Source organism: Marmota monax, unplaced genomic scaffold, assembly GCF_021218885.2.
Source record: "Marmota monax isolate L192 unplaced genomic scaffold, Marmota_monax_Labrador192_F-V1.1 WCK01_AAM20220418_F8-fsc00021, whole genome shotgun sequence".
Lineage (NCBI taxonomy): Eukaryota > Metazoa > Chordata > Mammalia > Rodentia > Sciuridae > Marmota > Marmota monax.
The window spans coordinates 21112701-21136350 of record NW_026695228.1 but is presented as its reverse complement, the minus strand read 5'-3'; the positions used below and the strand labels follow the sequence as shown (position 1 = coordinate 21136350).

At 54.1% G+C, this 23650-nt stretch overlaps 2 protein-coding genes across 3 annotated transcripts; one reads left to right on the top strand and one right to left on the bottom strand.

Moving 5' to 3' along the window:
• Positions 1-739: 739 nt before the first annotated feature.
• On the bottom strand, positions 740-3307 carry Bst2 (bone marrow stromal cell antigen 2). Of its 2 annotated transcripts, none has more exons than XM_046437057.2 (5): positions 2946-3307; positions 1939-1993; positions 1735-1795; positions 1346-1459; positions 740-1070 (listed from the first exon to the last, which is right to left on the bottom strand). In XM_046437057.2, the coding sequence occupies exons 1-4, from the start codon at positions 3231-3233 to the stop codon at positions 1357-1359; spliced, it is 507 nt and encodes a 168-aa protein (XP_046293013.1). In that variant the 5' UTR covers positions 3234-3307; the 3' UTR covers positions 740-1070; positions 1346-1356. The 2 variants fall into 2 exon arrangements, with proteins under 2 accessions (XP_046293013.1, XP_046293012.1); XM_046437056.2 differs by having other exon boundaries at positions 1339-1459; positions 2946-3305.
• Positions 3308-14091: 10784 nt separating this feature from the next.
• Mvb12a (multivesicular body subunit 12A) lies at positions 14092-17663 on the top strand. The gene is made up of 9 exons (XM_046436997.2): positions 14092-14259; positions 14332-14430; positions 14549-14645; positions 15596-15722; positions 16104-16223; positions 16304-16410; positions 16731-16792; positions 17093-17149; positions 17305-17663. Exons 1-9 carry the CDS (start codon positions 14170-14172, stop codon positions 17365-17367), a joined length of 822 nt encoding a protein of 273 aa, XP_046292953.1. The 5' UTR covers positions 14092-14169; the 3' UTR covers positions 17368-17663.
• The last annotated feature ends 5987 nt before the right edge of the window (positions 17664-23650 follow it).

Below are 23650 nucleotides of genomic sequence, written 5' to 3'. Positions count from 1 at the left end.
CTGGCTCCATGGACAGGAAACGGCATAAACAATAGTTGGGATTCCAAGGAAACTCGGAGGAAGGGAGAAAATAAAGAGGGAAAGGACTGGGGGTCCTGAGAGGAGCCAATCAGGTGGGTGAACTCCCTCAATTTGGGAGAAGTAGAGTCTCTGGAGAGGGGTTCCCAGAACTGGCCACTGCAGGATGAAGGAGACCCTGGGGATGGAGCGGGAACACTGAGAGAATCCTGGCCTGGATGTGTCTGCAGATTCCCGCGAAGTCCCAACCCAGCGCTTTCTGGGGGAAGCAGGACAAGGGTCAGGGCAGCCATGATTTCCTCATTAGAACCTCAGACATCAGGAGGGACCCAGGGAGGGGAGCTCTAAACACAGTGAGGGTTTTTAAGATGATTCCAGCAGGCAGGGCCGGGTGGCCCACACACGCTGTGAACCCAGTGGCCGGGGAGGCTGCGGCAGGAGGATCGAGAGTTCAAAGCCAGCCTCAGCAATTTAGCGAGGCCCTAAGCAACTCAGTGAGACCCTGTCCCCAAATAAAATACCAAATAGGCTGGGGAAGTGTCTCAGTGGTGAAGCCCCCCTGGGTTAAAAAAAATAATAATAATTCCAGCCGAGAAGGCGGGGGAGGCCCTAGTGGTGTCTGAAGGCATTTGGGAAGGGTGCCCACATCATCCAGGTGTCCACCCTCACCTGCAGGGGAGGACTCAGATGCTTGGGGGTGATACAATGACACTCCAGAAACTTGAGAGTAAGAGGTCTTTCCTCCCAAAAGAGATGTTTATTCTTTGGAGCTCAAAGACCCCCAGAGGAAAGCAACACCCACCCCTAATACAGCAAGAGGCAGCGTCCCCACCCTTCCACCATCCCCGGCCCAAGTAGGGTGGCTTCCAAGGAAGCAGCCCCGCTCCCACCCAGCTGCTTGGCCTCCCCTCCCCCATTGCCCCACGGCCCCTCCACAGCTGCCCCATGGCCCCTTCACTTTTACTCGTCCCCTCTCCCCTCAGTAACCAGCTGGGTCAAGGGACAGTCGCTGGGAAAAGCACAGGTGCAGCCGGACCAGTTCAGATTGGGGCCTAGGAGACATGATAAGAGAGACTCAGGATAGACTGAAGGCAGACAGAACAGAGCCCGCAGCCTCCCTAAACCCCGCCCCTCCCTAAGCCCCGCCCCTCAGGCCCCTCAGGCCCCTCCCCTCGCCCCTGAGTCTCCTCCCTCTCCCCCCCCCCGCAGCTCCTCTCTCCTCCAAGCGGTGAGGCCCGCCCCCCCCCAATCCCTTGGAGTCCCTGCCCCCCTCCCAGCGCCCCCAGCTTCCTCCTCCCCAGGGCCGCCCAGGATCCTGACCTCTGACCTCCTGGGGCCTCAGAGCAGCGGAATGGCGAGGCTCAGGAGCAGGAGCGACATGGAGAGCTGCAGAACGATGGTGGCCTGGGAGCTGGCCGGGATGGTCTGGGTGTTTTCCGTTCTAGGTGACGATGGGGGACTCAGGCAGCCGCTGGGCCATCATCTTGCATGACAGCCCTGGCCACCCTCCCCACCGAGCCTCGTCCCCACCCCAGTCACTGGGCAGTAGCCACCTAGGGCTCTTGGACCCTACGGACAGAGTCTTCCTTTTCGAGGACTTGAACCTTACCCCCACCCCCCACCTCAGAGGCAATGTGGATTTTTGGAGCTAAGCGGGTGGGGGCGGGGGTTGGAAGTGGGAGAAGCATGGCCCAGGGCGGGGCGGGGGTCTTTGACCTTGGTCGCTCCAGTTTTTTCAAAGTCTCCTGCAGCCCTTGGTTCAATTCGGTGACATTTCCTGGGGGACCAGATAGAATGAGGGGGCATCAGCACGTGACCGTGCCCCTCACCCACCAGGCGCTTGGGCACAACCCCGCCCCTTCTCCAGCCCGGTCCTAGACGTCCTGCCCCACCCCTCAAAGTCCCCTGTCCCCTTCTCACTCTCAAGTTCCTGCACTCGCGCCTGTAGCTGCAGCTCCTGGGCCTTCAGTTTCACCTGGGACAGAACAGAGGGTCAGAAACCGGTTCTGAGCCGGGCGCCTGGCCGCACGCCTGTCATCCCAGCGGCTCAGGAGGCTGAGGTAGGAGGATCCTGAGTTCAAAGCCAGCCTCAGCGACTTAGTGAGGCTCTAAGCAACTCAGTGAGACCCTGTCTCTAGATAAAATACAAAAAAAGGGCTGGGGACATGGCTCAGTGGTGAAGCGCCCCTGGGTTCAATCCCTGGTACCAAACAATCAAAAAAGAGTTCTGGCTTTGCAGTGGTCTGTCGCTATCCTGGGCATGAAGCCCCAGTTCCTGCTGTCACAGGGCTTCCCTCTAAACTCCTTTCACATTCCCTGACAACCTCTCTGCACCTCAGGTTCCAACCTCCAAGAATGGCCACCAGCATGCACCCCCACAGGGTCACCCATAAATGTGGGATCCTTTAGATAGATAGGGTTTTTCAACATGGGAATTGGGAGGCTCTCTGTATCCAAACCCTAGCAGAAATTTCCAGATCCTCTACCTTATCACCCAAGAAGATTTAGCAGATTCTTCTCAAACTCAGAACACGTCGTGATTTCCCAACTCAGACATTCAGGGTCTCAGTGAAAATTTCAGATTCAGTAAAAATTTCCAGAGCCCCTTCTTCAAGGCCTGGTGAAGTCACTGTCCAGCCCTGAGTGGGGGTTTCTGTTTCCTGAAGACTGGTACCCACACCCGTGCCCTGGAAAAATGTCTGCAGATTTCTTCAACTCCTGCTGGGAATACCGAGGCCCCTGATTTGGGGGCTGCTGAAAGTTTTAAGGACTCACTCACACCAGTGCCCTGGAAAGTATTTGGTCCCTAAATCCTGGTGGGGAAATCCAGACCTTCCTATTGTGGGGGACCAGGGACAGATTCCCAGCTTCCCCTCTCCCCGGGGTCCTGTGGGGCCCCAGCCCTCCCTAGGGTGGCGGTGGCTTACCACAGTCTGGTTACAGGTGTCAGCTCGGGTCTCGGCCGCCAGGCCCTCCTCCTTGGCTTGGATCAGCTGCTTCTTCAGGAGCTGGGTGACATTGTGGCACTGCCTCTCCAGCTCGAGACCATTCTGGCAGGCTTCACTGTAATATTTGACCATGAAAATGGACAGAGCGATTATCAGGCCCGCCATGACGAATCCCACCAACAACCACAGCCAGCACCTTCGAGGGGTGCCCTCCTTCATTTGATCATCCATGGGCACTGGCAAGTAGTGGTAAAAAGAGGGTGCCATCCCCGTTTCCCTAAGATGTAAGGGGTTTGGACAGAGGCTCGAGCCCTGGAATCTTCTAGAGACCGCCCCCTTATTAGCATAGGGGAGTTCCTGACTAATAGCCAAGTTCCAGGAAGTCCCCTGTCTGCCTGCTGGAGGGCTGAACAGGCACAAGCAAGCTCCAAAACATTCAGGTTTTGGTTTCAGTTTCCTAGAAGAGAGATAGGTTTTATTTTTCTTGAATTTTCATCCTCCTCAGCTAGATGCTGGCTACTGGGACAGCCATGTATTGTCCCTGCCCTCTCCTGCACGCAGGCCTCCTCTATCCTGTACCCTGACCTGAGAGGCATGGTCCGGCCACCCCTGCTGGGCCACCCCCCCAGTCGGGGAAGCTGAGGCCGCCAGGTTGAGCAGTCAACAGGGGCTTGGTTGGAACCTTCGAGGTTGGCTCAACAGGCCTGATTTTGTGTTCGGGGGTCTCCGGGGGTGACCCAGCTGCACCTTAGGGGGACTTGGGAGTCCGAGAGGGTGCTGGGAACCTGGAGAGGAGGAGGTGGCTCAGACCACATTGCCCCATTCGTCACCTGGCAGCAAACCAGGTACCCCCACCCCCCCACACACACACCCCCACCCCCACCCCTGTCCTGGCTGCTGCTTCTAGAATCTGCGCCTGCAACTTGGACAGGCCCAGCGAGAGCTCTGCTTGCTTATCCATATCGTGAGGCAAGAACAGGACTGGCTTCTCCAGAGCCCACAGAGGGGCGGTTCAGTATCTAGCAGGGGGGCTCCTGGATGGGCAGACCACCCAGCAGGCCTGCGGCTCAGGGCAGGTGGCCAGGGGTAGGGAGCATATTCTGAAGAAAGGTGCCAGGTACCATTTGCAACATGCTGATCACAAAAGGCCAGAAGGGTCATCCAGGGGACAGGCCCAGGAGGGGCTGGACCCTAGGGTGGGGCACTGGGAGGGAGAGCTCAGTCTCTGGGGGAAATGGGCCTGGTTACAGACTGCCAGGTGCTGGTGGTGACAGCCGGGGGTAGCAGGGGTTGAATGTTCTTCTGGTGAATTCTTCAGCTACAGCCTGGCCACAGCCCAGATTCCATTGAGGCAGCCATTCTGAGTGTTTGTGTCCAGCTGGGCCAGACGGCACATGGGGGTCAAGGCCAGTGTCCCAGGCCTCCTCGAGAGCTGGTCTAAGGGCCCCAGCCTGGCACACACACGTCCCTTTCCCTAGATCCCACCCCACTCCTAGCCACATAGCAGCCAAGGAACGAGGGGTGGGGAGATCTTGCTAAAAAGGCCCAGGGGGACTTGTGTGTCCCATGAGGAGGGCCTGACAACACCCCGGCCAGGACTCCAGGTGCAGAGCCACCGCCCTTGCCAAAGCTGCCGCTATTCTGGCTTCAAACATGGTGGGCAGTTTGGGACCAGGTCGGAGGCCAGGTGTGATGTTATGAATTCGTGGTCTTTGTCCCAATTTCCTGGCATTCAGTCCCTAAGACCCTGGGCAGGCATCTTGCGTGCTAGTGAGGTGACTGGTGACCAGCAGCCCCTAGATAGCTTCTGATGGGGACTAGTCACCAGAAAGACTAGGGCAGGATAAAGAGTTGGAACTTTGAGCCCTACTCCCACCCTCCAGAGGGGGAAAGGAGTGAAGCCTGAGTCAATCTTCCTTGGCAGAGGCTGTAATCCTTTAGGCCTCTGTCAGCTCAAAGGGACAGGGTTCTGGTGTTAGGGGACAGACAGGTGTGAATGGTGGGAACATGAGGTTCACAGAATAATTCTATAAAATGGGCCCACTGGGCCGACCCCCACATACTATCTTTTCCAAGAAACAAATTACCAGGAGCCCTGCCTGGCTTCAGGGGACAGGATATGTCACATTCCTCAGCAAACTACCTGTTATCTGCAGGGGAAATGCAGGCCCAAAAAAAGGTTAAAAAGAGGAACCCAAGTTACCCTGAAGGGGGAGATGTTTGTGACCCTTTCACAGACCATATCCTGAAAACTCAGGGAGATAAGCATAATATTTCCTAACCACAAAATCTGTAAGAATTCGTGGCTAAGAGCCCAATTAGAGCCGGAAGTGGTGGCATATATCTGTAATCCCAGCGGCCCGGGAGGCTGAGACTGGAGGCTCGGAAATCAAAGCCAGCCTCAGCAATTTAGCAAGGCCCTAAGCAACTCAGTGAGACCCAGTCTCTAAATAAAATATTAAAAAAGGGCTGGGGATGGGGCTCAGTGGTTTAGCACCCCTGGGCTCAATTCCTGGTACAAAAAAAAGAAAGAAAAGAAAGAAACTGATAAAGAGACAAAAATAGGAGAAAAGTGTGCGCTCTGCCCATCTACTGTATCCTCAGGGGTAGTTAGTGTCATCCCAAGGTGATGGGGGGTGGGGCTCAGGTGCCCTATGTCTATTAGGAGTTGGGGGCGGGAAGAATAGTGAGTGTAGACAATTTGGAGGGGTCATGGGTGGTTTTTCGGGGATCTTAATGTTCTTGGAGGCAGGACAAAGCCCACGTGGCTTGCAGGGTGGACCGTGGTTTGTAAATGATTCTCTTTGGGACCCACAGAGGACAATGGTGTTGGTGACAGGGGTCCAGGTGTGTGGGCAGACATCACGCAGCCTCCTTGCTGCTGTAGGAGTTTGCGATGAGTTAAATAATTCACCAGTTAATTATTTCTGTAGTGCTGGGGATGGGACCCGGGCCCGTGCGTGTTCTAGACAAGTGCTCTGCCACTGAGCTATACTCACACCTGGCTCCTTTTGGGGGGGCGGCAGGTAACTGGGAATTGAACTCAGGGGTTTTACCATTGAGCTACATCCTCAGTCCTTTTTATTTTTTATTTTGAGAGAGTGTCTAGGTTGCTTAGGGCCTCGCTGAGTTGCTGAGGCTGGCCTCAAACCTGTGATCCTCCTGGCTCAGCCTCCCACATGGCTGGGACTTCAGGCATGTGCCACCATGCCCGGCTTGGTTCCTTTAATTTAACATCACAGCATCCCTGGGGGGTCTATCATGGGGCCACATGAAAGCTCTGCTTCACATAACTAGCTCTATGCATCTCTTAGTCTGAATCCTTTGCAAAATGATTCAGAAGAAACTGGTAAAGGGCTGGGGCTTTTGAGAAACAGAGGCAGCCCTGACAAACAGACCCCAGATTCCTAAGCACTAAAACTGACCCCCTCACTGACTGATAGAACAAGCCGCAAACCTCCGGTGCCTGAAGAAAATTGATGTGCTCCCTAGACCCCCTCTCAGGACAACCTGTATAAGCCCAGGTCCTTTCTTTGTTCAGGGGCTCATTTTCCACCAGGAAAGTGGGTCCCACCACAGCTTCATTTCGTCCCTGTATCCCCTGCTCCGGTGTGAAACTTCCTTCCTGAATAAAGTGCTGAGCTGATTTGTGAAGTTTGCGTTCATCCTGGTCTTTTTGCACCAACACAACTCAGAGGAGGAAAAGTTTATGTATGTATGTATGTATTTATTTATTTATTTTAAATTCTAATTTGTTATATATGATGGCAGAATGCATTACGATTAATAGTACACATATAGAGCACAATGTTTCATATCTCTGGTTATATACAATGTATATGCACACCATTGGTGTCTTCATACTGGTACTTAGGGTAATGATGTCCATCTCATTCCACCGACTTTCATACCCCCCTGCGCCCTCCCTTCCCCTCCCACCCCTCTGCCCTATCTAGAGTCCATCTATTCCTCCCATGCTCCCCCTCCCTATCCCACTATGAATCAGCCTCCTTATAGCAGAGAAAACATTCAACATTTGGTTTCTTGGGGTTGGCTAACTTCAATTAGCATAATACTCTCCAACACCATCCATTTACCTGCAAATGCCATGATTTTATTCTATTTTATTGCTGATAAAATGTTCCAATGGAACATTTTATCCATTCATCTATTGAAGGGCATCTAGGTTGGTTCCACAGTTTAGCTACTGTGAATTGTACTGCTATAAGCATTGATGTGGCTGTGTCCGTGTACTAGGCTGTTTGTAAGTCCTCTGGGTATAGACCGAGGAGAGGGAGAGCTGGGTCAAATGGTGGTTTCAGTCCCAGATTTCCAAGGAATCTCCACACTGCTTTCCATAGTGGCTGCACCAATTTGCAGTCCCACCAGCAATGTATGAGTGTGCCTTTTCCCCCACATCCTCGCCAACACTTATTGTTGTTTGTCTTCATAATAGCTGCCATTCTGACTGGAGTGAGATAAAATCTTTTTTTTTTAATTTTTTATTGTGGGTGAGATAAAATCTTAGAGTAGTTTTGATTTGCATTTCTCTAATTGCTAGAGATGATGAGCATTTTTTTTATATATTTGTTGATTGATTGTATATCCTCTTCTGAGAAGTGTCTGTTCAGGTCCTTGGCCCATTTATTGACTGGGTTATTTTATTTTATTCGGTGTTTAGCTTTTTGAGTTCTCTATATACCCTAGAGATTAGTGCTCTATCTGGTGTGTGGGAGTAAAATTTGCTCCCAGGATATAGGCTCTCTGTTCACCTCACAGATTGTTTCTTTTGCTGAGAAGAAACTTCTTAGTTTGAATCCATCCCATGTATTAAAGGAAAAGTTTATTTTGCGCTCATGGCTCCAGAGGTTCAGTCCGTGGCCGGCCGCGCTGGGGCAGACCAGCATGGCGGAGGGCGTGGCAGAGGGCAGCTGCTGGGGTCCTGGCCACAGGGGCGAAGAGAGAGACAGGGAGGAAGCAGAGACAGAATACGACCCCCAAGGCACGCCCCAGGACCCACTTCCTCCAGTCGCACCCTGCCTGCCTTCAGTTACCACTCAGGAATCCATGTGGATTATTAATCCACCAAGTGAATTAATCCATTGATGAGGTTCCAGCTCCCACAGGAGGACGGCCCCTTAGGGGAGCATCCTCAGTTCCTGTCTGAGGGTAACTGCTCCCACTTAGTGGGGTGATCTTGTCACGGGGTGACCTTGTCCTGGGGAGGTCAGTCTATGAGGCATTGTTGCTCTTGGCACCCAGGTGACTGCAGGGTTAGGGCAATGGCTGGAAGTTTCTAGAAACCACTCCATGGGTCCAGGACAGGGTGCTGTAAAAAGCTGATAGTTTAGAGCGTCCCTGCAAATCTGGCCTCAAGTCCTGCCTCGGTCTTGAAGGGGGATGATATAGGTGAGGTCCATGGAGAGCTGACCAATCTTGCAGGACTAGGTTTTTAGAGGAATGGCCCCTAAGTGATGAACAAGTGACAAGTGCAGAGTTACCAAGAATCTGGCCCAAGGTGTGAGGCTGTAAAGAGACACAAGACGAAGGTGGAGGTGCCAAGCTCTACCCTGTGGGTAGTTCCACTTGGGTGTCCCCAGGTCCCAGTGAACAGTCAGTGCTTTTGGGAAGAGGTCTCTGTCTCTGTCACAGAATAGGTACTTCATGAGACAGCCTTGATCCATTTACCTCTGTGTCTCATTATTTGAGCATCTTTTCCAGGACACTTATTGCTTTGCTATTGACACTTCATGTTTTTTTTTTTTGTTGTTGTTGTTTGTTTGTTTTGTTTTGCACCAGGGATTGAACTCAGGGCACTCCACCACTGAGCCACATCCCCAGCCCTGTTTTGTATTTTATTTAGAGAAAGGGTCTTGCTGAGTTGCTTAGTGCCTCGCTGTTGCTGAGGCTGGCTTTGAACTCGCAATCCTCCTGCCTCAGCCTCCAGAGCCACTGGGATGACAGGTGTGTACCCCCCACTCCAGGTTTGGAGACAGGGTCTTTCTAAGTTGCCCAGACTGGCCTCCAACTTTTGATCCTCCTGCCTCAGTTTTCTGAGTTACTGGACTACAGATGTGTGCCACTGTTCCCAGCAAAATAGGATTTGTGTTGGCTAATTTTACCCAACTGCAGGTTAAATTAAGTATTCTGTCACACTTTTTTTTTTTCCCCCTGTTACTGGGGATGGAACCCAGGGTCTAGCTTCTGCTAGGCAAGTGCTGGACCCCTGAGCTTCAGCCCCAGCCCTGACATTGGAATTTCAGTCTCCTTTTGATTTTTTTCTCACTTACCGGTGGAAAACCCTTCTTAGCTCACAGGTCCCTCCCCCCCCACCCCCCACAAAAACAGGCAGAAGGTATGAGACTGTCAGCCCACACCCACTCACCCCCAAGAGGACAGATGCACTCCTAGACCTTCACTTGGGGCTATCACGGATCAAAAGTGAGACATGGGCCGTCCCTTTCCCTCTCAGTCACTCAATCTTTTAATTTGTTTATTTTTAAATATTTTTTGTTGTAGTTGGACTCATCACCTTTAATTAATTAATTAATTAATTTTTTGTGGTTGCTGAGGATCCAACCCAGCGCCACGCACGTGCTAGGCGAGCGCCCCAGGCTCATCACTCATTCTTATGGGCCTCAGGGACCTGGTGCATCTTTAGAGACAGAGTCCCCTGGCAGTGACGCTCCAAGGACAAACAGCGTGACCCATCAGCCAGTTGAAGAGTCACACGTGCAGCGGTCCCCAGGCCCCTGGGCGGCTGCTCGTGATGGGTGTCCCCTGCCTGTCGCCTGCCTCTCCCCGCAGCAAGGCAGAGGTGTTTGCACGGGATGTGACGCGCCGACGACAGACGTAGAGGTACCGAATGACCAGCTGCCTACCGCGTCCTCGAGGTTCAAGTGCATGACCTTCCAAAGGACCCTGAGCCTTCCTAACTCTAGGCCCCTCTATTACCCCGTCCCGGGATAAACTAGCCGTCCTTGGTCCCGGAGCCACCCCGGGGCCTCTTGGTCAGTGTCTGTGGGCAGGAGCCAGAACAGGGCGGGCCACCGGGCCACCGCCCAGAGATGGCGCCCATCCTGGGGCTTTAGGCTGCAGACTTCTGGGTTCTTCTTCCCGCCTAGGAAAGGGGCCGCCGAAGAGCCCGCCAAAGGACATCACGGGAACCGACAGCAGACACCCCATCTGACCACACGCGCTTCCGTGGGGGTGACCTAGGCCCAAAGCCACACCCCTGTCGCCGCCAGCTCCGCGCCTCTGCAGCCCGAGCTGAGCCAGCGCAGCGCTGCGACCCGGGCGCCCCCTCCCGAGTGGCCGCTCTCGGGGTCTTCGGGGCCTTTGGGGCCGTTGGGGGCCTTGCAGTGTCTCCCCTCGGCTTAACCAAGAAGTCCCCGTGGTCGGCCTGGCGCTGGGAGGCGCTGGGTTCCATCCTTAGCGCCACGAATAAATAAAATGAAGGAATTTGTGTCCGTCTACACCTAAAAAAAAAAAAAAAAAAAAAAGTCCCAATAATCTCGTTCCCATTGAAGCCCATCTTAAAAATCAGGATCAGGTGGGTCCTCTACCCTGGAGGGAAACGCCCAGGCAAGAGCAAAAAGGAAACTTTATTTAAGAAACAGGAGAGAGAGAAGGAGGGAGGGAGGGAGGGGGTCGGGGTCCAGAGCTGGTGCCCCGGGTAGTGGGGTGTCTTGCCCGTTTATAGATTTTGGGTTTCTTTTCTTTTTCTGCCTCCTCCTCCCCCATCCTGCTACGGTGACCAAAAGTGACCAAAAGGGCAGGAAGAGAGCAGCAGGGGGTGACTGCTGGTGTTGAACTGGGACCCCTCCCCTGCCCCAGGCTGTTAGCCCCCAGGTCATCCATGGGGAGTGCGATGGACTCGCTTCCTTTTCTTTGATCGTCAGCTGCTGATCCTTTGCCCTGTCTGCCTGTCACAGACCTGCCTTCAGCTGGTGGAAAACACCAGAACACACTAAAAAATATAGAAGACGAGTTCATATTTTGTTCCCTGATTTTCCACATTTTTCCTCCTGAGGGGTCTAAAAACCATGTCACCAAATTAAATGCCTTTATTATACCTGTGACATTAAGCACCCCCGAAGGAATTACATGACATGAAATGCTACAAACTACCAGATGGAGAACTTCTCTGAAGGAGATGAAGAGGGAGGCTGGCGAGGTGAGGGCTACTTTGGGCGTCTAGAAAAGGAGCCATTAGGGCTAGGATGTGGCTGGCAAGTGCTGGTGGCAGAGGAAGCCCAAGCCATTACTTCTGACCTTCTGTGTCTGACCTCACATTCTCATGGCAATTAGCTAAACATCTGGGATAGGTGTTAACCATCCACAGTGACAGAGAACAGCCCCCCCGCCTTGGCCAACCTCCTCCCTGAGGATGCAGGAAGGTTCCATGTTGTCCAAGGGTCAGGATTTCCTCTCCTTATCTTAACCCCCAATGGAACACCCCACCAATGTGTGTGCTGAATGCACTCATTCACCGACACCTTTATTGGAATTTAAGGTTTGTCTTGCCCACTCGACTGAAAAAAACGAGGGAGATAGTAACCAGCAGAAGGAAACAGGTTTGTTCAAAGCCAGTCCTGAAGATAAAGGGCTTCGTTTTCACAGCAGATCTCTATCTTAGGGGATTCGGGAGCAGAACTTTTATGGGAGAAGGGAGGTACAGTGGGACAATGGGCAGGAAATCCCTGCTGGGTGTGGGCCTTCCTCTCCAGAGCTGTGTTTTTGTTGCCTGTCCTTCCTCAACCAAAAGCTCAGGACCTTGCTCTCCTGGGACCAACATCTGCATTTCCCTTGTAGACAATACATTACTAGCCAGGCATGGTGATGACATACCTGTAACTCCTGGGACTCAGGAGGCTGAGGTAGGAGGATTGCAAGTTTGAGGCCAGCCTCAGCCATTTAGTGAGATCCTAAGCAATTTAGCAAACACAAACAAACAAACAAAAGACTGAAGATGTAGCTCAGTGGTAAAGTGCCTTTGGGTTCAATGCCCAGTACCAAAAAAAAAAAAAAAAGACATCATTCTTCTGCAAGTAATTCCCATATGAGCTGGAGCTGTGGTTACAGAGGCCTCTTTTTGAAGTTTAGAACCATAAGGAAATAACTGAATGAAGAAAATAAAGAGAGAATAAAGAGAGAGGAGAGGCAGCTCAACAGTACCACGGGTTTATTTTGGACAAATATTTTGCCCAGTGGAAATTAGACTGTCTTCTGCCTGGGGCAGACACAGGGGCATGAGGGAGTGGGGGGATTTTGGCCGTTAGGTTGTTGCTAGGGAACCTTGTGGGGAGGTCCTTGTGGGTTGCTGCCTTCATTCTTTGAGGTGGTCACTGTTTCATGCGGAACCAGGTGTTTTCTGATTCCAGTCCCAGATAACCGTTTCTTTTCTTTGCATGACGGTGAAGCATTGTCTGAAGTTTAAGTTCGGTTGAGTCAGAGCAACTATAAGGTGACTCTCTGTTCTAAGGTGGAGGATATGTTTCAAGATGACGTTGTTGCCTGGGTCAAGTTCTACCTGACAAGAACATCGTGAGAAAGTGCAATTCTGTTAGAGACATCTTCCCAGGGAGTTGCTCAACTTGATGACACCTTCTTTCTCTTTCACTGCTGAGAGCCATAGCCAAGTAGGAATGACGCATGGCATTTTTGGGTTGAAAGGTGACCCTGCTCAGGGATTAGGGTGGCTCCAGTTTTAGGGCGGATCCTGCTGGGATTAGGGCATATCCTGCTGCCTCAGGCGCCCACTCCTTGAGTTCCCCTTGAGTTCTCTCAGGGTTCTGAGAGAACTGGTATGCAGAGCCCTGTGGAGGGAGTGTATTTTTCCCAGGAGGTGCGTGTAGAGTGTCGGTGAGAGTTCGGGAATAAAGAGTTGCTGTTTGAATCTACAAGGCTTTTGTGGTGGCTCGGGTATTTTGTGCCCAGCCAGACTGCGGCATTTCACTCTTTTTTAAAGGACAACTTGAATCTGTGTCCCCAGGCCACGGTCAGTTATATTTTCCCTACCACTGAGCTACAACCCCACTCACTTTTTAAACTGATTGAATCTGTGAATAAGTTGTGCAGAGGGTCTGAGTTTTAGAGGGTTCAGTGGGACTACATCATAGCAAAATGTGTAGGTTGGGTGGTCAGGGGAACAATAGTAGATGTGGGAAATTCAGAGCCCATTGATGCTGGGAAATGGTGAAAGTCCAGAGCCTACTGTTTTCTTTCTCTCCCTGGTAGCCTTGTCCTCCATTTCTCCCTGGGGGTTGTTTTTCCATATTAGTAATCATGATCCATAATTTCGTGGCAGAGGATGGTAATGGGGATGGAAATCAGGGACACTCCAACACTGACACAAATCCCCAGCCTTTTAAAAAAAATATTTATTCAATAATATAAAAATATTATTCACCGCTGACGATTGAACCCAGTGCCTCACACGTGCTAGGCGAGCGCTCTACCGTGGAGCCACAACCCCAGCCCGCCTTTTTTATTTTCTTTCTTGAGGTAGGATCTCTCTCTCTCTTTTTAAAATTGTAGTTGGAACAATACCTTCATTTCACTTATTTATTTTTATGGGGTGCTGAGTATCGAACCCAGGGTCTCGCCCGTGGGAGGTGAGCACTCAACCGCTGAGCCACAATCCCAGCCCAGGATCTCTCCTAAGTAGCATAAGCGGGCCTCCAATTTGCAATCCTCTTGTCTCAGCCTCCCAAGTAGCTTGGATTATAGGCCTAGGTCACCTTGCCCGGCCATATTTTTCATTATTTAAATTAATGGCTACAATTACTTCTTTAGCAATGACTCCCCAGAACAAGAATTGAGAGTTTTTCACTCTTTTCCAAATTTCCCGGGTTAACACCTCCTCTTAAAAAGCTGGTGCCGCAAGGGATTCCGGGTAATGTAGTCCCGATTTGCAGAGAACGAATCCTTTAACGCGGGGCTGGGATTTCCGGCGGAAGTTGCTGGACGTGGGAAAAATCCTAGAGTTGTTTCCGCAAACGTCTTTCACGTGAGCACCTGGGCGACGCGTGGAGGCGTGGCTCCGAGCCCCCGCGCGATTGGCCAGCGGCTCTCTGAGCACGCGCACACGACACTTCTGGCCTCTCACTCGCAGGGCCTCCTGGGAGTTGTAGTTGGACTCCTGCCGGAGCTCCGCTGTCTGGAAAGCGCTGAGGGAACCAGTTCCCTGTCTGCCGGGAGGATGGATCCCGGACCCGGGCCCGACGCGATGCCACTAGCCAGCCTGGTCTGGTCGTCAGCCTCGGCGCCCCCGCCGCGTGGATTCAGCGCGGTGAGCAGTGGCGGGGGGCGGGGGCGGACCGCGGCCGATGGGAGCCCGGCGCTGACCGCGTCCTCCCGGTAGATCTCCTGCACTGTGGAGGGCGCGCCCGCCAGCTTTGGCAAGAGCTTCGCGCAGAAATCTGGCTACTTCCTGTGCCTTAGTCCCCTGGGCAGCCTAGAGGTAAGGGTGCCGGCCTGCCGCATCACCGGGGTCCCTTTACTGCCCGTGTCCGTTCGCGAGGCCGGGTGCCGGGCGCTCCGTCCCGGTGCTGAGCGATCCTCGCTCCCCTCCACCCCAGAACCCGCAGGAGAATGTGGTGGTCGACATCCAGGTCGTGGTGGACAAGAGCTCCCTGCCGCCGGGCTTCTCTCCTGTCTGCGACCCCTTGGACTCCAGTAAGACGCGCGCCTGGGACCGAGCTGCCGGGGTCCCGCGGGTGGGGGGCGGGGGAGGAGCAGGGAGGAGGCTCGCGTGGTTGGCACCCGGTGGGGACAGGGATTACTGGGGATCTGGACCCCGTTCTAAGGCGGGGTGACGTCCTCCGTCCTGAGTTAAAACCTGTGTTTGGCACACTCTGTCCTACACTAAGAGTTCCATCCATGCGACCTGTTTATTACCGTGGCTGCCACTTCTCGGCTCCTTACTTCTTAGCCCAGCAAAACCCTCGCAGTTCCCCTTTTCACTTCCAGGCCTTTCCTCTGCCGGGAGCACTCTTTCCATCCCCGTAGCTTAGCTGACTCCTTGTCCTCTGTCTCCGCTTCACCCTTCCTGGTCCTGCAACCCTTGTGTGGCTTTTCCAGCCTGACCCGTTTCCCAATGTTTCTTGCCATTTTTACGTGACTCTCGGGGAATATTCATGGATCCTGGAGTTGGCAAAGTTTTATGTAAAGGGCCAAATTGCAAATATTTTATGCTTTGGAGGCCAAAGGATAGGTGGCAGATTCTTTCTTTCTTCCTTTAAAAAAACCCCCCAAAACTCTATAAAACTGTCAAAACCATTCTTACCTCATGTGCTATCCAAAAATAGGCTATGGGCTCGAATTAGCTAGGAGTCATAGTTTGCTGACCCCTGGGGGAAAGTAAGGCTTGGACCACCAGAATGGAAACCTACGACCACCCCATGAATGCTCCTTTGTGTCTCCAAAGATCTGCTCGCTCCTATTGCTCCCCAAGTGTTTAAGCAGTCTCCTTCTATGACTGTACCATTTATGATTTAACCATCTACCCAATGCTGTCCAGGTGGCTGCCTTAGCCAGGTTGCCCTGGTAAGCATCTCCTGGAGCCAGCTTTGGGTACTCTCACCTGCTCTACTTTCCTCTCTCACGTCCCTGTCCCTTACCCCCAGAGGCCTCTGTGTCCAAGAAGAAACGCATGTGCGTGAAGCTGGTGCCCCTGGGGGCTGCAGACATGGCTGTGTTTGATGTTCGACTGAGCGGAAAGACCAAGACGGTGCCTGGATACCTTCGAGTAGGGTAGGGCCTCCCTCAACCTTGGCCTTCTTTTTCTTCCTCACAACTCTTGATCTTGTTCCTGATTCTCATGGACTCCCTTGAGCCCTCCTGTCCCTTCTGCCACCTCTCTGTGCCTCAAATTCTGCATGTTGTAGTGGGGACAGCTGTACCAGTCTGTAGAGACATCATGAAGAATTGCTGAGTTGGGTGTTTAAGCAGCTAGAACACTGACTGGACCCTGAAGTTTTATTGTGTAGGGTAGAGGTTGAGCTGCTGAAACAAAAATCTCCTCCCAAATGGAGGTCACCCAGAGACCTGGTTCCTGGCCTTCCCAGGGGCAGCTAGTTTCAGCCCTGCCTGTACATTAGGCCAGGATCCCTCTTCTCTTCCTTCACACTCCAGGGACATGGGTGGCTTTGCCATCTGGTGCAAGAAGGCCAAGGCCCCAAAGCCAGTGCCCAAGCCCCGAGGTCTCAGCCGGGAAATGCGGGGCCTCTCCCTGGACCCACCTAGCCAGCCCAGGTGAGCCCTTGAGCACAGGGGGTGGGGGAGCTCATGAGGGGGACCTGGCTTGACTAGGGTCCTTATCCCCTGTCCACCAGCAAAAGCAGCTTTCCAGAGCGGACACTGTCAAGGCTGGGCTCTCGGGCGTCCACCCTTCGGAGGAGCGACTCCATCTATGAGGCATCCAGTCTCTATGGCATCTCAGGTGAGCAGAGGAGAAGGTGAGGCCGAGAGGCGGGGGCTGTGGCTGCCCCAAGATCATGACACCAGGAAGGCAGGAGGGCCAAGGGTGGATCCTGGCCTGTCCCCCATCTTCCCCTACCCCAACTCTGTAGGATTTTTTTTTTTGAGGTCCTGGGGATGGAAGCTATGGCCTCACCCATGCTAGGCCATTGCTATACCATGAGCCACACCCCCAGTCCCCAGCCCCAGCTTGATTCTGTGAAGACTGGGCAGCCCGGGGCAGGGCGGGTGGGCAGCCATGCTCCAGCCCCAGGTGATTCTCCCCTGGTGTGTTTCTTCCAGCCATGGACGGGGTTCCCTTCACGCTGCACCCCCGATTTGAGGGCAAGAGCTGTGGCCCGCTGGTGAGTAAGAGCCCTGGAGAGCCTGGATCCGCTCCTTCACTGCTGGTCTAGATGCAGGAGACCCCTGCCTCTAGCCTCCCAGCAGGAGGCTGTTCCTGGCTGGGGAGAGAGGTGGAGGCTAAGGAGCGGCCAGAGGTCTCCAGTCCCCGAATGAGGGCAGTCAGGAGGGCAGCTGGATGCGGGTAGCTGTAGGCCCTGACAGGAGATGGGGAGGGTGTGACTGTGTGCTCCTTAGAAGTGAGGGAGTGGGGGGTCCAGGTTGGGACGGAGGCCCAAGACTAATGTGCCCCTCCGTGCTAGGCCTTTTCTGCCTTTGGGGACCTCACCATCAAGTCGCTGGCAGACATTGAGGAGGAGGTGGGTACAGGGTTGCGGAGGGGTGCACAGAGGTGCTGGGATCACCCCCAGGCTGCCCCATCCCCTGCTGCTCTGCCGTCCCCGGGCACACCCCGACTTTCCACGCTGCAGATCACCCGGGCCCTCTCTCACTCTCCCTCTCCCGGTCCTTGCAGTACAATTATGGCTTCGTGGTGGAGAAGACAGCAGCCGCCCGCCTGCCCCCCAGCGTCTCTTAGCCACTCCTCCACCCCAGGGAAGAGCCCCGTGCTGAGCCCCACAGCCTGGTGGCCGCCCTGTCTCACTCCATCTCGGGGACCTCTGAGGCACAGGGCGTCCAGACCCTCAGCCCCTGCGCTGGAGCTGCAGCCTGGGGAGGGGTGAGAGGAGGCTGCTTGGGGGGTCTCTGTGCCCTGGCCCTGCAGGGCAGGGGTGGGGCTGGATGGAAACCAGTGCCTTCAAGTCACATGTGTCAAGACTGTCTGGTGCCTGGAGGTGGCGCAGGCGTCCTCCTGGTAATAAACACTACCCTGTCCCTGCTGTGTGTCCTGGTCCTGGCCCCAGGTCCTCATCAGGCATATGGAGCTGCAGCCATTGAGCAAGTGGGGGATGTCATGGCGCGGAGGCTTCCTTCGCCAGAGGGGGAAACTGAGGCTCAGGGAAGGGGTGAGCCCCAACTGTAGATTTGTAACTAACAGCGCTGCTGTTGATATGGCGATGGCCATGTTCCAAGCATGCCCTGTGCGTGATGTCACTGGCCCTCTGTCAGCCTAGGGGGCATCCAGTCTTTTTTTTTTTTTTTTTGGCGCCGCTCAGCTCTCCCGGGTCCGGGTCCAGGTCCGGGTCCGGCTCCGCGCGCCCGGGCTCCGCGGGTCCCGGCCCCGCCTCTCCCTCCGGGCCCATCTCCGGGCCGGCGGGCACCCCCGCGGCCTCGGCGTCCAGCGCGGCCAGCAGCTTGCTCTTGCGGACGGACACCAGGCTGGCCTCGGTGAGCCCGATCAGCTCGCGCAGGTCGGCCTGCTCGGCCGCCTCCAGGCCGGCCCCCAGGGCCAGCTCCACCTGCCGCAGCTGGGCGCGGTAGGTCTGCAGGGCCGCCTCCAGGCTCTCCTCGTCCATCTCGATGGCCGCGCGGGTCCGGGGAGGGGCGCGGGCGGAGCGGCGGGAGCGCGGCCAGGGGTGCCGACTCGGCCGCTCGCCCCGTAATGGCAGGCTCGCTCAGGCGCGCGGCAGCCGGCCCCGCCGCCTCCAGCGCCGCCGTCAAGGGCCCGCCCGGCATCCAGTCTTTATCTACAACTTACAGTGGGGCGCGGAGGCAGGGGATGGTCAGGCCAGAGCTGGGATTCGAACCCCTGGCCTCCTCTCCTAGCCCTCAGGCCACTCAAGGCACTGGAGACACAATCGATTCTCATTCTCGCTAGTTACATTCTGTGAAGTTGCCATAGAAACGGATTTAGCAAATACTGGAGCATGGCTCCTGGGGGACACAGAGAGGTTCCTTCCAGCCCCTGGGCACAACATTTTCATCAGCTGATCAATACGTAACTTTGTTTTGTGGGTGTTTCTGTTAAAAGACGTTTTATTACATGTGATAGATTCATTCCCATTGAACTCGGGGGGGCCTGCAGGACTGTCACACTTGCCTGGGCAAAGCCACCAGTTCTTTTCTCAGTAAGGCAGCATCTTTAGATAGCATTTCAGCATTATGCCGTGTAGGGGTGCAATAGTGACATCTCGATGAAAAAGCCCCCCAGTGCACAAAATGTGGCAGCACACAGACCCCAGTCAGGACCCTTGTGCACAGTAGGCGCTAAAACAGGAAGGCAGAATGGCCCTGGTCAGCTCCTGCCGGGAATGTGTGCATCTGTGCATGTCCACCAATGACAGAACCTATCAGGTGACTGTAAGTACAGTTGACTCAGTGTTTATGGGTTCTACTCCATGGATTCAACTAATCACAGATCTAAAATATTTGTGGAAATCCCTTGTGTTTGTACTGAACATGTACAGACTTTTTAGGGGGTCAGGATTCCCTAAAAAATAGTTAGCCAGGTGTAGTGATGCAAACCTGTAATCCCAGTAACTTGAGAGGCTGAGGCAGAAGGATTAAAAGTAGAGGTCAGCCTCAGCAGCTTGGTGAGAACTTGTCCCCCCGAAATAGAAAGGGCTGGGAATGTAGCTCAGTGGTAGAGTGCCCCCCCCCCATATAACAATTATGTTCAAATCACATTGTATTAAATGCAACTTTCTAGAGATGATTTAAAGTTCAGAGGAGGTGCTGTAGGTTCAAGCAAATGCTACACCATTTTATATAAGGGATTTGGACGCTAGTGGAGTTTGGAATCCTGTAGGTCCTGGGACCAGTTCCCTAAGGATGCCCAGGGAAAACTATAAACTTCAGCAAGTAGAATTCATAAACTCAGATTCTGTGAGGATCAGGATGGCCTGCATTGGTGAAATGAGCCGCCCCAGGGTCACTCCCCTTTCTCCCACGGGTGTGATCATCCTCGGCTGCTTCCTTGTCTGGTCTGCAGGAGCCCGAGCCTCGGTGTGTCCCGCCTTCCGCAGTCACAAACATCTGCCAGAGTTGTTCAGAGAAGCCAAGGCCCCTTCTCATGCACACTGCACCCTTAGGGGCTGCGGTGCTGTAGGCACCCGCCAGATGGGGCTGCCTTGGAAAAGCCCTGCTCGGGTTCTCCAGAGCCTGTCAGAACGCCGGCGGTGGAAATGCCTGCTCACAGCTCATTGGTCAAAATAGCCACGCGGAGGCGGGGCTCCTGCGGCGACGCTCCGCCCACCCGGGAACTAGGGTCCCGCACTCTGCTAACGCGTGGAGGGAGCGCTCCGCTGCTGCGGCGGGTGGAGCGGGTCAGAGGGGAGGCCCCGGCCCCGGTCCTGGGGTGCGAGGGATGTTGAATTTAATTCTGACGATAAACAAGCCGGTGGCGGGAGCGGTGGCACACGTCTGTAATCACAGTGGCTCCGGAGGCTGAGACTGGAGGATCGCGAGTTCAAAGCAACCTCCGCAATTTAGCGAGGCCCTAAGCAACTCAGCGAGAGCCTGTCTCTAAATAAAATGTAAAAAAGGGCTTAGTGGTTAAGCTCCCCTGGGTTCAACCGGTTTAAGAAAATAAAAAAGGATAAACAAGACCGTGGAGACCACGGCCATAGGGAGACTTCGGGCTCTACTCTGAATGCGAGAGCAAGTGGGGGTTATAGCCAAGGAGCTGAGTGCGGGGCGATGGGTGGAAAATGACTCGGGGAGACGGAGTGCGGGGATTCTTGCCGAAGGCGGGCTGGAGGTGGGAGGAGATGCTTTCTTCACTGACTTAGCCAGATTCTTGATAGCTGGGCTAGACAGGTCGACCGGGCCAAGTCGGGGGTCAGGAGAGAGTTCAGCAGAGCCAAGGAGTGAGTCTGCGGTGGGGAGCCAGAAGGGGGAGACACTGAGCTGTCCAGTGCACCCCTTCACCGAACCTCCCACTGTTGCGGGGACTAGGCCTCTGGAGCAGGCGGCACCTAGCAGGGCACCTACCAGGTGTCGCCTGGGTTGCTCTGGCGCCGACCACAGAATCCGACCCGACTGGGAAGCAAAGGCCATTTGTTTTCTCTGGTTACCGTCCCAGCTGCCCCGAAACCAGCCCCGGATCACTTTTCAGGGTGTCCGTGTGACCGGGGGCCTCTGGGCGACCCATCTGTTCCTGTCGAACTGGACCCGTCACCTCCACACAGCCACACACCTTGTAAACTCCCATCCCTCTGAGCCCTGCCAAGCCCGGGGACAATCTGACTCTGGGGCTGGAGAGTCCGTGGAACCCGCCTGGCCCGCTCCGGGCTTGGTCCCAGCAGCTCTCCTAGTTCTTGCCCGAGTTCATGTGGTCTGCTAAGGCCACCAGCAGCCTCCACCCTCTGTCCAGGAAGCCAGAGCGCTTCTTCCTCTTGTTTGTTCAGAGGCCAGCATCAGGGGCCTGGGGACCAAGAGGGCATTCTGGAGGGACAGTACTGGCCCCACTGCTACCTAGCTGGTGCCCCTGCACAGTGGCTGCCTGGCTCTCCTCTCTGCCGCAGTCTGGCTGGGCACACAATCACGAGCCACCACACAGCTTGTAGATTCAAACAACAACTCTTTATTCCCGAACTCACACCAGCCGTCTACAATCACGTTCTGGGGAAATCCACGTTCTCTGCCCAAATCCACATCCACTGGGCTTCTGTCTCCCAAAAAATACTGTCTGAATCCCGTGAGAACTCAAGGGGAACTCAGGCAGCAGGATACGCCCTATTCCCAGCAGGAATAATCTTAAACCTTAAACCTGGAACCTAAACCGGGAACGCCCTAAACCCGGATCCGCCCTGGTCCTTGAGCAAGGTCACCTACATGCAATGTCACTGCAAAATGTCCTGTTTCCACGAGTCCTTCCACTAAGCAACATGGGGTACGCTGGCAAGGAAATTGTCATACCTACTTGGCTAATGGCTCCCAGCACCTCTCCACAGTGCAGACAGCTCCCAGCTCCTCTAGGATTTTTTCTTTTTTCTTTTTTTTGGTACAAGGGATTTAGCTCAGAGCACTTGACCACTGAGCCCCGTCCCCAGCCCTAGTTTGTATTTCATTTAGAGACAGGGTCTCACTGAGTTGCTTTGAGCCTTGCTTTTGCTGAGGCTGGCTTTGAACTCACGATCCTCCTGCCTCAGCCTCCCAAGCTGCTGGGATTACAGGAGTGTGTCAAGGCGCCAGGCCTCTGCCTGTTCATTTTATTTTTATTTTTTTCAGTTCTAGGATGGAACCCAGGGCCTCGCCTATGCTAGGCAGATGCTCTACCACTGAGCTGCACCCCAAAACATTCCCCCAGTTCTTCAACTTTATATAAATTCAGTTCCCCAATAAGGCCTCTTTTGTGCCTGGCTTATTTTATTCAATATTATGTCCGTGACGTTCATCCATAATTTCACTCTCTGCTCATCCAGTTGCCTGCTGATGGACATTTTGGCTGGACCATTTTTGGCCACTGCCTTACCACTGAGCCACATCCCCAGCCTTTTATATATATTTTAGAGACAGGGTCTCACTGAGCTGCTTAGGGCCTTGCTTTTTGCTGCTTCTGGCTTTGAATTCACGATCCTCCTGCCTCAGCCTCCTGAGCCGCTGGGATGACAGACGTGCGCCACCGCGCCTGGCCTGTACGTGTCTTTTGATGAATACACACTGGTTCCTGTAGGGTAGTGTTATAGTTCAGGTCTGGAATGTTCTCCAAAGGCCCGTGTTACCTAGGCATGATGTTATGGAGGCAGCTGGTCTCTAGGAGGCTGGGCCTGGTGGAGGGGAGTTAGTCCATCAGGGGCGCCCTCGAAGGAGACATGGGGACCGCGACTCTTCATTTCTTCACTTCCCGGCTGCCATGAGGTGACCTCCCTTCTCCACCACGGACTCCTGCCATGCACGGAACTGCCACAGGCCCAAAGCCACAGGGTCCGTGACCATGGCCACTGAAACCACGAGCCAAAAATAAATCTATTTTCTTTCTTCCTTTTTGTGGCCCTGGGCACGGGACCCCGGCCTCATCTGTGCAGGTGAGCGCTCTACCCCTAGCCACACCCCCGCCCCTTTTCATTTAAACTTGAGACAGGGTCTCCCTGAGTCACCCAGGCGGCCTCAGTCTCCCGAGGAGCTGGGATCACAGGGGTGCCCCCCACGCCTGGCTTCACTGTCCTCCTTTTGAGTTGATCTCAAGTATTTTGTCACCGCATGGAAAACTGAGCTCCCCAGAGTGGAAATACACGTTCCTGGGGGAGGGCCAGGTTCCGCTCTGGCCAAGAAGACCACATGTGCTCCCGCCAGCCACAGGGACCGAGGCTCTGGTGACATTTGACATCTTCAGTCTCCTTGGTTTGGGCTGCTCCTCTCACCCAGTCCTGAATTTCCTCATTGTCCTGCACATTCTTGCCGGCTCAGAAACCTGGGCTGGAAACAGCCGTTGCTACAGCTTGGGTCTGGAATGGCCTCCGGGGGCGCGTATGTTAAAGGCTGGGTTCCCAGCTTGGCACTGGGAGGAGGTGGTGGGACCTTTAACAGATAGGGCCTATGGGTGACTCTGGTCACAGGAGGGTGTGCCTCTGACACAGTGGGACTCCAGCCCCTCTGTCTCTTCTTCAGTCCCTGGCTAGGAGGTGACTGGATTTGCTCCCCAGGGGTTCCCACCATGGGCCTCCCACAGGCAACAGAGCCAGCCAACCATGGTCTGAAAACCTCTAAAACTATGAGCCAAGATAAACCTTTTCTTGCTATAAGTTGATATTTTTCTCAACTGTTTGTTATAGTAGCAGAAAGCTGGTTCACGCAGGTGTTCATGCTGTGAGGAAAGCACTGTTTTCTTCTCTTGTTTACCCACCTGCCTGACCTCTTCGTTTCTCTTTAGGAAAAGCCCAGAAAATTTACAAGACATTAGGTCACATCTTAGATGATCCCCCAAATCATGTGACCCCTAGGCCTATGTAATTCTCTTACCTTTGACTGTGGGTTGAGCT